Below are 13,625 nucleotides of genomic sequence, written 5' to 3'. Positions count from 1 at the left end.
GAGAAGAGTGAATACCAAAGTTTTCCACAGCTATAAGATGACCTGCTTACTCGTATACATTCTCTTCCCATCAAATGTTCCACATCCCTCGAGTTCCATCACCGACGAGCATAAACCCTCACATTTTCACCCTCATCGGGAATTCCTGAAACGGGAGCCGGCGGGTCAGACAGAATTAATCAACCTGCCTTTCAGGGTCGCCCCTTTCCTTCAGGATCATTTCCCCTCATTTGATATCCGGGTCAAAGCAAACCCGGATGTGAGGGTGATCGCGCATTCAACGGATCCGTCTGTGATGAATATTAATGTCCCCCCCACCAGGCCAGCTCATTAGCATGTCGACGTCATGAATATTCAGTGGCTGCCACCCCTCGACGCCGCCGTATCATGGCGGCCGCCGCCGCGTGCTGTCGGTTGCTGGGCCAGGCCAACGTGAGAAGCGCCGCCCCGCGGTGGGCTCTCAGTGTTGGTAAGTTGCTCAACGTCCTTCTTCAGGATTGTGTGCTAATTTGAGGGGGGGGGGGTTTATGCCGACAGTTGCAGGTTGTTCGCGCTACAATACTAACCCCCCCACCCCCAGGAGGCTTCTTGAGCTGGAGCAGTAATTTAGTGCTGGGTTTGCAGCGTTGTGGCTCTTTTTTTTCCTGTGGGTGCTCTCATCCCTCTTGAAATGTGTTTTCTGGTGATGACTGGCAGTGTCCCTTGAACGTTTGTTAGCCTGCTGTTCACCCCCCCCCCACCCCAACCCCACCCCAGCCTTTACACCCACCAGATCCCACCCCAGCCTTTACACCCACCAGATCCCACCCCAGCCTTTACACCCACCAGATCCCACCCCAGCCTTTACACCCACCAGATCCCACCCCAGCCTTTACAACCACCAGATCCCACCCCAGCCTTTACACCCACCAGACCTCACATGGTTGCACTGTGGAAGACAGCATTGACTTTGCTTGGGAAAGTTGTACAAAATAAAACGAGACCATTCACCAATAAAACGATTGCCTTAAAGTTACCTGTTTTCCTTCTTGGTTAACCTCTTTTAATTTTCAGATCTCTGATGCAGATTTATTGTAAGGGTAAAACCCTGAGATTCCTTTTTCCTTACCACTAATTGGAAGTGCAAAAAAAACTGCACAGTGTAAACATGTAAACAAACAACTGTAAACCGATAACAAATGTAAAAAAAAAACTGTGCAAAACAGAGAGAACAAAAAGAAAATCAATAAAGTGCACAAGTACCAGTCCTTAAATGAGTCTCTTAGTTTTTATTTTAGATAGAATTTGCATGATTTTACCAGTCTGAAGAATGTCCGACATCTCATCGTTGGTCGTTCACACACTAACTGTCTATTTTCATCTAGAAAGTTATGATATTTTAGACTTCAAATGTGAAGTCACAATCTGCAATTGAGGAGAAATCAAATGCTGACCATACTTGTACCTCATCTTCGGGAAACCTTTCATTCTAAATGAACACAAAGATGGTTGATAAAAGTCAACAGAGAAATTGTATCTACTGTGATGTTTTCTTCACATTGTTACCTTTGCAAAACTTTAACTTTGTCACCCAGAGAGTGCTTTCTTGTTAATTTTGCCTCATGCAAAATGAGGTGAATTAATTGGTGTCAGGCCAATCTTTTGCAGAATCTTGGATAGCCATTTCTTCAAAGACATCACTTAAAACCTGTAAAGCAACTTTGTATGTGACATTTATCAATTTCTTGTGACAGTTATGTAGCCACAGGGTCATTTGACTTATTTTCGTCAAAGTATGTGATGAGTGCATCAATTTTTTAAAAATTATTGCCTGCAATGCAGTATCTAGATAACCATATGACTTAATTCAGTGGTTTGAAACCAATAGCTTCATTTTCAGAGGGCTCTTCATCTTTTTAACTGTAGATCGAGAATACACTATAGATTGTTCACATCAAAGTTTCAGTTTATTTTATTAAGTTGACTTTCATACATTACACATCCTCAGATCTTCACAGTGTGCTACAGTGTTCCTGAACTAAGTGTGGAATGTCTTGCTGCAACGCCGTTAACTCTGGCCAACATTACTGATGGTCCATCAGACGTAAACATCACTACTTTATGGAGGTCAAGTTTCTTCCATGTAAATTGACTATGGTGCACTAATTCTATCATTGCTGACACTCATTACAGATCTGGAGTACCTGATCATTTAGTGCAGGTCTTTTTATCTACAAAAGAATTTGTGTTTATCATTGCTGTAGCAGTTTATATACTTCTGGATGTGAATGCTAAAGCAGCCATGAAAAGCTGCTATCAGCAAGTTGCAGACATTACATCCAGAAGGAGCCTTTATTGTGGGTGGAGACTTTAATCACTGTAACTTACGCACTGCACTTCCAAGATTCCATCAAAATGTAACATGTAATACGAGGGGTAATAAAACCTTAGACCAGGTTTGTACAAATGCAGTTGATCCTTACAAAACCACTACCCCTCCCTCACTTGAGTCAGTCTGACCATTTCTCATTGTCTGTGGTCCCCAAGTACAGACCAGTCATCAAACAGGTAGAACCCACAACTGCTAAGATCTGGCTGGAGGTGCTGACTTTGTTCTTCAGCAACATTTCCAACATACCAACTGGAGTGTGTTTCCTGCTCATGCTACAGCAGATTCTTAGGTTGAAATCGATTCAGTTCTTGAATATATCAACAGGTGTGTGGATAGAGTGATATCACAGAAGAAAATAAAAATATTTGCAAACCAAAAACCATGAGTTTCGTCATTTGCTCAAAGACATAGATTTAGCCTTCAGATTTGGTGTCCAGGAGACTTATGGATTAGCCAGGACCAACTTAAGGAGGGGAATCTCTCAGGCTAAACAAGTTTATAAACAAAAGATCAAAGAGCATTTCATTTCCTTGGACCCTCAGCGCATATGGCAGGGCATATAGATGATCACAGATTATAAATCATCTGGTATTGCGCCTCCTTTTAGTTGTGACTCCTTAAAATTCTTTGAGGATCTTAACTATTTTTATGCTCGCTTTAACTGAGAAAATCAAGGTGGATCTTTTAATCTGATGAAATACCTCTCTCAATCTCCATCATTGATATATGGGCCAGCCTGAGTAGGGGTGAATATACAAAAGGCAGTTAGTCCAGATGACATACCTAGTCGTGTGCTTAGACTCTATGCAGAATAGTTGGCGAGGGTTTTTATGGACATTTTCAATCTATCCCTAGCCCAGGCAGTTGTTCCAAAAAGCTTTAAGATTGCTACCATCATGCCTGTGCCGAAGCGCTCTACCACTCTGAGCCTAAATGATTACCATCCAATTGCCCTCACTCCCATCATCACAAAGTGTTTTGAGAGGATGGCCTTATCTCATCTGAAATCCTGTTTGCCTCCTGCCACTACGGATTCTCATCAATTCACCTATCATACTAAGGTCAACCGAGGATGCCATTTCAACAGTGCTTACCTCTGCTTTGACTCATTTGAACAGCTCTAACTCCTTTATTAGGCTATTCATTGACTATAACTCTGCTTTCAACGCTGTTGAACCCTCTAAGCTGATAATCAAACTTCGTCTGCATGATATCAGCCCATCCCTTTGTAATTGGATTTTGGAATACCTAACTAATAAACCTCATGCTGCTAACCTGAGCAATATTTTCTCTTTCATTCTTACCTTGAATACCAGCGTGCCTCAGGGTGGTGTGTTGAGCACCCTTTTGTATTCCTTATTTACCTCTGGCACTCCTGCAGCCTCATAGACATCAGTCCAAACCAATGGCAACCCGAGCTCCAGATCCAAACCTCCTACTCAATTAGGAAGCCTTCAGCTGCCTTGGTGCCCTCTGGTATTCCAGTTCCAATACTTGATACCCCTTCAGCCAGTCTCAAGCCAGTCTCCAGTACACAGCAGCCTAGTGTGAGTTATTTGACTGCAGTTACCAACAGCCTCAGCCTGCATGGCTTCATCACCGCAAGTCACCAATAGCCTGCTGACTGTGTGTCCTTCAACTGCAGAGCCCCTCACTGGACCGGCGCCATGGTCACCGTCCTGTACGGTCATTTCCTCTGCTTCTCTACCTTCTCATTAGTCAGGAAGGTGCAGCAGTGCCTACACTTCCTCAGGAAGTTGAGGAGGGTAAGGCTACTGGTCCTGTCTTGACAATATTTTATTTGAGAACAATTGAGGGTATCCTGTCTGGCTGTATCATTGTGTGGGATGGTAGCTGCAAATTATCGCTTCAGAAATTGATACAGAGGATCATTGAAATTGCCAAGAAGATCACTGGTGTCTCCCTTTCCTCTATTGACATTTACTGGGAGCATAACTCAAATAGGGCTGAAAGAATTATAGAAGACGTTTTCCAACCAGCACACAGTATTTTTGACCCACTACATGAAGGAGGTACAGGAGCATCAAAATCAGGGCTGCCAGGCTGGAAATAGCTTCTTCCCTCTGGCTGCGAGATTGATGAACAGCATCTTGTGACCAAGTAAATCATCCCAAAATATTTATATATTTATTTTAATTAAAATGTGATTATTATATACTGTGTATTGTGTTTGTATGTGTGCGCACTGTGGTCCAGTGAAACATTGTTTCATCAGGTTGTATATGCAGAGTCAGATTATAATAAACTTGAATTACATAAAATGCTCTGCATGGTCTAACCCAGTGGCTCTCAACCTTTTCCTTCCCAATCGTTTTAAGTATTCCCTATGCCATAGATGCTCCATGACAGGGTTTTAGTAAGGGTTTAAGGTGGTATGTAGGTGGTCTGTGATTAGTAAGGGATTGCTTAAGGTGGGATGTGGGTGGAAAGAAAAAGTTTGAGAACCACTGTTTTAATCGTCCCTCATTGATTCATTATGTGCACAGTTTCATAACTCCAAAGGAACTAGGCCAGTGACAATTTTTCTCAAGCAAAATATTTCAGTAACAATTGGGTCTAGAGCAGCAGTTCTCATCCTTCCCTTCCCACTCACATCCCACCTTAAGCAATCCCTTACTAATTACAGAGCACCGATGGCATAGGGAATACTTAAAGTGGGATGCGAGTGGAAAGTAAAAAGGTTGAGAATCACTGATATATATAGTACAAATGTAATAATCAAGTTTGCAGATGACACCACAGTGGTAGGCATGATTAAAGGGGACAATGAAACGGCCTATAGGGACAAGGTTCAGCTTTTGGCCTTGTGGTGTACTGATAACAATTTGGCACTCAATACTCAGAAGGCCAAGGAGATCATCATGGACTTCCAGCGTGCCAGAAGCCACATCCATGACCCGATATACATCAATTGAAAGGTGGTGGAACGTTTACCAAGCTTTAAATACTTGGCATCCATATCTCTGAAGATCTTTCTTCGTCCTTGAATTCTTCAGTTCTGATTTTAAAAAAGCACAATGGTGTCTTTATTTTTTTTTAGGAGCATGAGAAAGATAAACCTCTATCCCAGGATCCTGTTGGATTTGTAAAGATGCACAATTGAGAACATATGGTATTTCGGTGTGGTATGGGAAAGGTATTGCACAAGATCGCAAGGCACTCCACCGGGTAGTGAAAACTGCCCGATGGATTGTTGGAATCCAATGCCTTCCATCGAAAACATCTATAGGGAAAAATGTCTGTGCAGGGTGAGAAACATTATCAAAGATGCAACATACTCAAATCACAGACTATTCCCTCTTCTCCCATCGGGCAGATGCTACAGGAGCCTTGGATCACGTCCCAGTGGGCTCAAGAGAAGCATTTTTTTTAAATGAAGCTGTGACTATGCTGAACTCTGAATCACGGCGCGGAGTAGTCCTGCACAGATTGTAAAATGAGTACTTTTTAAACAGTTCATTGTAGAATCGTTTGTTGTTGGTTTGAATTGCACATGTTTTATGGTAATGGATATACCTGGAGCACTATTTTTTAACCCAGTTGATGCTGATTGTATTTCAGTGGTGGTTTACCGGTACAATGACAAGAAAATGAATCATCATCATACGACACAGGAACAAATCCTTAGGCCTATCAGTCTGGGTCGCCCATTAACCACCACTGGTGTTAAGTCATACATTAATCTCACTCTCCCTACATTCCATCAACTTTCTCCCAGATTCAACAATTCATCTATGTACTAGGGGTAATTTACAGTGGACAATTAACCTTCTGACTGCTTGTCTTTTGGGATGTTGGAGGAAAAAAAAAATCGCACCTCGAAGAACCCCGCACAGTCACAGGGAGAATCTACAAACTTCACACAGCGTCCCAAGGACAAGATTGAAACCGAGTCTCTGGCACAGTGGCTTCAGAAGTTCCATCAATGTGCAGTCTCTGGGATGCAACTAAAAATGATGACAAAGATGGTAAGGTAGCGAAATAAGCAAATGAAAAAAATTGTCTTCATATGCCAACAAAGTGATGATTAGAGTTGGGACATCATGATACAGTTGTATAAAACATTGGTTAGATCAATGGTTTTCAACCTTTTTTCTTTCCACTCACATACCACTTTAAGTAATCCCTATGTCATCGGAGCCCTGTGATTAATAAGGGATTGCTTAAGATGGTATGTGAGTGGGAAGGGAAGGGTTAGAATGACTGCTCTAGACCCAATTATTACTGAAATATTTTGCTTGAGAAAAATTGTCACTGGCCCATTTCCTTTGAAGATATGAAACCGTGCATATAATGAGTCAATTAGGGACGATTAAAACAGTGGTTTTCAAACTTTTTTTCTTTCCACCTACATACCACCTTAAACCCTTACTAATCATGGAGCATCTATGGCACACATGTCAAACTCTGGCCCGCGGGCCAAATTTGGCCCGCAATATAATTGTATTTGGCCCGCAAGATCATATTAAATATATATTAGAGTTGGCCCGCTGGCTGCCGCGCCAGTATAGCGCATGCACACTGAAGGTGAAAATGAAGACGCCGGAGGTGTGGAGGGATCTCAGAGTCCCGAATCCCGGGGATCGGAGCGCCGCACTCAGCCCGCCTGGCTCCCGGACACACAGACGCGGCTGGAGTTGGGGACCATCCTCGCTGGGTCTGCGCTTCAGCGGCGATGCCGGACTGAATGTCTCGTTGGCGATGCCTTCCCCCTCGCTCCGTGCGCGGTGGACCCTGCCTCCCACTCCTTTTGTTGGAGACGACCCCGGCGCCGTGAGATCGCAGTTTAATCCCTCTCCAAACATGGGAGGGGGGTGGGAGCAACGCACTCTTCTCAGCCAATTCCTCCACTGCCCCGAACGCCGGTGTTTCAACGGGGGGTTCGGGTGCCTTCGTCAGGCGACCGACCTGTTGGTCCAAGACAAGGGGAGAGCGTACAAACTCCACACAGACAGCACCTGAACTCGGGTGAACGTGGAGCTGCGACCCCACATTCCACATTAGGACTGTGTGTAAGATTGGGAGCAGTGAGACGGAAGCTTATTTTGTTCCTGTGATTTAAGCCTTTTTTGGGGTGGGGGGGGTCCTTCTCTGACCACTTGCCTAACAATTAACCTAATCAGATGTGGAGTTACCACAATACAATAGTTCTCAACCTTTTTCTTTCCACTCGCGTCCCTGTGCCATTGGTGCCCTGCAGCGAGAGCCGATGCCCCCGCACTGTCGTTGTCCAACCCGATCGCCCTCAAACCCCGCCCTCCCGCACACAGGCCTGAGTAAGGATTATGAACTTTAATCTCAGGATAAAACGATCTTCCAATAGTTTCATGTCACAGTGATAAATATATTCCTGGTTAAAAATGGTCCTGCACCTGGATACAAGCTCATTAGGCATAAAACTTGAAAAGTGTGTAAATCAAAGGATATCTGTACCAATGGAAAAAGGGCATGACAAATAACCCTGCTAGAGTTCATGCCCATAATCAGTCACCCATTTGATTGTTTCAGGAATCATGTTATTCTCCCACATTCTCAATAGCCCTCAGATTTTACTATTCGACAGCACACTAGCAACATTTGACAAATCCTCTATAGAGAAATATTATTTATTGAATATTTTTTTTTCTCATTTGTTAATGCTTCTGGGAAGAGTTTATCCAAAACTATTATTAAACATTTATTTTAATAAGAAAAAGTTTAACATTACATATGTTGAAAGAAAAGAAAACATGCAGATGTTGTTGAAAATTTTCAATAAATATTTAGTTCGGCCCTCGACTTAGTCCAAGTTTTTAATTTTGGCCCTCCGTGAATTTGAGTTTGACACCCCTGATCTATGGCATAGGGAATACTTAAAACGATTGGGAAGGAAAAGGTTGAGAGCCACTGGGTTAGACCATGCAGAGCATTTTATGTAATTCAAGTTTATTATAATCTGACTCTGCATATACAACCTGATGAAACATGTTTCACTGGACCACAGTGCGCACACATACAAACACAATACACAGTATATAATAATCACATTTTAATTAAAATAAATATATAAATATTTTGGGATGATTTACTTGGTCACAAGATGCTGTTCATCAATCTCGCAGCCAGAGGGAAGAAGCTATTTCCAGCCTGGCAGCCCTGATTTTGATGCTCCTGTACCTCCTTCATGTAGTGGGTCAAAAATACTGTGTGCTGGTTGGAAAACGTCTTCTATAATTCTTTCAGCCCTATTTGAGTTATGCTCCCAGTAAATGTCAATAGAGGAAAGGGAGACACCAGTGATCTTCTTGGCAATTTCAATGATCCTCTGTATCAATTTCTGAAGCGATAATTTGCAGCTACCATCCCACACAATGATACAGCCAGACAGGATACCCTCAATTGTTCTCAAATAAAATATTGTCAAGACAGGACCAGTAGCCTTACCCTCCTCAACTTCCTGAGGAAGTGTAGGCACTGCTGCACCTTCCTGACTAATGAGAAGGTAGAGAAGCAGAGGAAATGACCGTACAGGACGGTGACCATGGCGCCGGTCCAGTGAGGGGCTCTGCAGTTGAAGGACACACAGTCAGCAGGCTATTGGTGACTTGCGGTGATGAAGCCATGCAGGCTGAGGCTGTTGGTAACTGCAGTCAAATAACTCACACTAGGCTGCTGTGTACTGGAGACTGGCTTGAGACTGGCTGAAGGGGTATCAAGTATTGGAACTGGAATACCAGAGGGCACCAAGGCAGCTGAAGGCTTCCTAATTGAGTAGGAGGTTTGGATCTGGAGCTCGGGTTGCCATTGGTTTGGACTGATGTCTATGAGGCTGCAGGAGTGCCTGAGGCAAATCCATGAACACTCAGTGACTCTGAAGGGACTCTCTTTTGCTTCTCTTTCTCTGATTGTAAGGGGTGCTGGGTCATTACTGCTGATGGCAAATCTCTGTCTTATGACAAACTAAAGGCAATTTTGTGTAATATTACATCTGTTTATTACATGACAATAAAGCAATCTTGAATCTTGTGGGTCCAGCGTGGGTTGTCCTTTACATGCTCACCAAGGAACTTTGTGTTCTCCACTCTCCATGAGTCTTTTATGTGTAATGAAGAATGATTGATCTTTGTCCTCCTGAAGTTCACAATCATCTCCTTTGTCTTGTCTGCATTCTACAAGCCTTCAAACCTACCTCTGTAAGCAAACTCATTATTGTTGCCAGAGGCCAACTACTGTTGTATCATCTGCAAATTTGATTATTCTGTTTGAATTGAAGTTGTGAGTTGGTAGCATGAACAGTCATGGCTGAGCACACAGCCCTGAGGTACACAAGTGCTTAACATGATGGAATTTACTATTAATGCAGACTGACTGTGGTCTTTCACTCAAATACAGAATCCAATTGCAGGGATGGAGTCCCAGTCAGAACAGTTTATCCACCAACCTCTGAGGTATAATCATGTTGAATGACAAGCTGAAGTCAATGAACAACAGCTAGTGTATGAGGCATTGTTCTGTTGGTGGGTCAGGACAGAGTGGAGGGTCAAGGCTATAGCATCTCATCTGTGGACTGCTTTGAAATGGGTTCAATGTTGCTGGAATGTACAATTTGATACATTCCTTTTGCATTTGCTCAAAGCACTTCATGATCGTAGAGGTACCACTGGGCAGTAGTCATTTAGTTCAGTTACCATCATTCGCTTGGGCAACGGTAGTTGCCTTGAATCCTTTGCTACAGTGGGATGTTGAAGATGTCTGTTAGCTCCTCCATCAGCTGGGCCACACAACCCTTCAGCACCCAACCAGGTATGTTTTCTGGTCTTACTGCTTTGTTTCAGTTCACCACTGAGCTATGCAGGGTGCGGATTCTCCATGGGGAGATGAGGCTTTCTTTGGTATCACATTGTTTTTCTCATCGAACCATGTGTAGAAGGAATTCCATCCGTCAGGAAGGGAGGCATCATTGTTGCTGACATACAGGGTTGGCTTATAGTCACTTATAGTCACATGCTCCTCATTTTGCCAGTATCACACAGAGACAGATGAAAGAATGTAGACAAAAGAGTGCAGAATGGGAGAATGTACCCCACAGGTCAGGTTGGTCATGCCCTCCACCCGCAGAAGAAAATAAATAAATAGAAAGCTAGAAAGCGGGGGGATCAAACAAGCAGAGCTAAAATCACCAATGGATAACTGATACATACAGAAATGAGAATGAAGTGCAATAGACTGCATGGTGCCCAGATAGGAGATGTGTCGTTCATTGCATTTGCATTGGACCTTGTTGTCATGGTACAAGAGATCCACAGACTGATGATCATACTAATGCACCATCAATTACTCAAAAGACTGTTGTTGAGAAACCAACAGGCTTTTATTTACTTTAGAACAATGGCCCATCCATACTGTTTGACTGTCCTGCACTGAGAAAAGGGCTGCAGAACAGTCACCTATATACAGGAGCCTGTGGGGAGGGGCCACAGATACAATCGGCCAATAGATGTGCCTGACCAGACAATTAAACATAACAGTGGTTTACCACATTCACCCCTTGTTTTTAGAAAGAGTCCAGTGGAGTGAAGTGAAACTTATAAGGTTACAATTCAAAGTCACAAGTTCAGTCTTTCAGGTGGGACCGTCATAGTATTGGTTGTAGCAGCAGTGGGATTCTGGACGGTCTTGGATGTCCATACATACTCATCAGTGTTGTGCTGGTGGGTAGGCGCCAATGAGTCTGGTGTAACCTCCCTCACGGCAGAGGTAGGGTACAAGGGGTCAGGTTCATGTGTGTTCAACAGAGAGGGAAGGGGGTGTGGGATGATCACCAGTGGTCTCCAGGGCCCCTGAGGGAGCCAAGTCCCTGTCAGGGACAGTGTCTTCGTCTCCATCAGGGTATCCCACATAGGCATATTGGGAGTGGCATGGAGGAGGTGGACCCTTTCGACTAGGGGGTCAGACTTGTGGCTTCTCACATGCTTCCTGAGTAGGACGGGCCCCGGGGACGTCAGCCATACCAGTAGTGTGGTCCCTGTCGTAGATTTCCTGGGAAAGGAAAACATACGCTCATGCAGTGTGGCATTTGTGGCCATACATAGCAGGGACCTATTAGAGAGGAGTGCTTCCGGGAGGACCTCTTGCCAGCATGAGATCAGGAGGCCATTAGACTGCAAGGCTAAGAGGACTGCCTTCCAAACCATAGCATTCTCCCTCTCCACTTGCCCATTACTCCGGAGGTTGTAACTAGTGGTTCTGCTCGTGGCCCTAGCCAACAGGTACTGGCACAGCTCATCACTCATGAAGGAAGGCCCCTGGTGACTGTGGATATGACTGGGGAAGCCAAACAGAGTGAAGAGGCTGCACAGGGCCTTGATGACTGTGGCAGGAATCATGTCCGAGTGGGAAATGACAAATGGAAAACGGGAGTATTCATCCATTGTGTTAAGAAAATACATATTGTAGTCAGTGGAGGGCAGGGGTCCTTTAGAATAGACACTGAATCGCTCAAAGGGACAGGTGGCTTTAATTAATTGTGCCTTGTCTGGCCAGTAGAAGGGAGGCTTGCACTCAGTGCAGATCTGGCAGTTCTTTGTCATAGACCTGATCTCATTGATGGAGTACGGCAGGTTGTGTGCTTTGACAAAATGAAAAAACCTGTTAACTCCAGGGTGACAGAGATCATTGTGGAGATTTTGCAACTGTGCACTGGCACAGGTCCTGTGGGACAGGGCATCTGGCGGCTCATTAAGTTTCCCAGCTGATACAAGATATCATAATTGTAGGTGGACAGTTCAATCCTCCACCTCAGTATTTTGTCATTTTTGATTTTATGCACTGCTGATTGTTAAACATGAACACATCTGTGCTTTGAACAGTCAGCAGGGTGAATCTCTTACCGGCCAGGTAATGGCACCTGTGCTGCACTGCCTTGACAATGGTTTACGCCTCTTTCTTGACCAAGGAGTGTAGAATCTCAGGGCCCTGCAGGGTACGTGAAAAAAAAATGCGACTAGCCTGCCTGCCTGGTTAAGGGTGACTGCCAGGGCAAAGTCTGACACATCACTTTCCATCCGAAATGGGGTGGATTCATCCACAGCATGCATTGTGGCCTTGGTGATATGTGCTTTAATGCTGTTGAAGGCTGCATGAGTCTATGCCGTCAGAGGGAAGGATGTGGATTTGATGAGGGGGCGGGTCTTATCCACCTAATTGGGGACCCATTGATCACAATAGGAAAAGAACCCAAGGAACTTCTTCAGGACCTTGAGGCTGTGTGGAAGGAGAAGTTCCAGGAGCGGCCATATGCGGTCAGGGTCCAGGCAAATGGCTCCATTCTCCACGACACAGCCAAGGATGGCCAAACAGGTTGTGTGAAACACGGTCTTGGTCTTATTATATGTAGGGTTAAGGAGCTTGGCTGTTTTGAGAAATTTCTGGAGATTGGCATCATGGTCCTGCAGATTGTGGCCACAGATGGTGACATTAATTGAAGCATGGGGAAGCAGCCCACAACTCATACTGATCTAGCATTTGGTTCATCTTTTGCTGGAAGACCAAGACACCATTGGTGACATTGAAGGGGACCCGCAGGAGGTGGTAGAGGTGGCCATCCACTTTAAATGCTGTATATTGGCAGTCCTCTGGGCTGATATGGAGCTGGTGGTATGCGGACTTCAGGTCAATGTTCAAAAAGACACGATACCTGGCAATTTGGTTGACCATGTCAGCCATGCGTGAGGGGGTGGTTATGCATCCATTGCATGTACCTGTTGATGGTTTGACTGTAATCAATGACCATCCTGTTCTTTTCCCCATTCCATACTACCACTACCTGCGCTGTCTCGGGGCTGGTGCTAGTTTCAATAATCCCCTCCTTGAGTAAGCACTGCACCTCTGTCTAGATGAAGGCCTTGTCCCTGGCACTGTACCACCTACTTTTAGTGGCAATGGGTTTACAGTCAGGAGTGAGGTTGACGAATAACAATGGGGGGGGGGGGGAAGAAATTTTAAGTGTGGAGAGCCCACAGGTCATGCGTAGTTAGTGGTTGGGCTGTTGGCCGTGTGTGTAGGGGATTGCGGTCGGGGTAGGGGGGTAGTGCGCGGTGGTTGGTTCAAAATGGCCAGTTATACACAGTGAGGTGTGGATGGGGCCCAATGAAATCCATTGTCACACTTTTCATTGTGACGCTAAGGTAACACTGAAAAACTAGTTCCTATAGCACAGCAGCACAGAGCTACAGCATAACCATCAGCCTAAAGT

At 44.6% G+C, this 13,625-nt stretch overlaps 1 protein-coding gene across 4 annotated transcripts in view; it reads left to right on the top strand.

Annotated features, from left to right (window-relative positions):
* Positions 1-284: 284 nt before the first annotated feature.
* Positions 285-13,625, top strand: part of LOC138739120 (palmitoyl-protein thioesterase ABHD10, mitochondrial-like) — a 68,483-nt gene continuing 55,142 nt past the window's right edge. The window contains exons 1-2 of one of the 4 annotated variants that reach the window (XM_069890617.1): positions 389-469; positions 6,193-6,360. In XM_069890617.1, coding sequence (XP_069746718.1) covers positions 6,318-6,360 — 43 coding nt within the window. In that variant the 5' untranslated portion in view covers positions 389-469; positions 6,193-6,317. Of the gene's footprint in view, positions 470-6,192; positions 6,361-13,625 lie in introns of all 4 variants that reach the window. The other 3 variants (XM_069890619.1, XM_069890616.1, XM_069890618.1) reach the window with 3 other exon arrangements.

The sequence above is a fragment of the Narcine bancroftii genome, chromosome 7, assembly GCF_036971445.1.
Source record: "Narcine bancroftii isolate sNarBan1 chromosome 7, sNarBan1.hap1, whole genome shotgun sequence".
NCBI lineage: Eukaryota > Metazoa > Chordata > Chondrichthyes > Torpediniformes > Narcinidae > Narcine > Narcine bancroftii.
The sequence above is the reverse complement of the archived record's forward strand: the minus strand, read 5'-3'. Positions and strand labels throughout refer to the sequence as shown.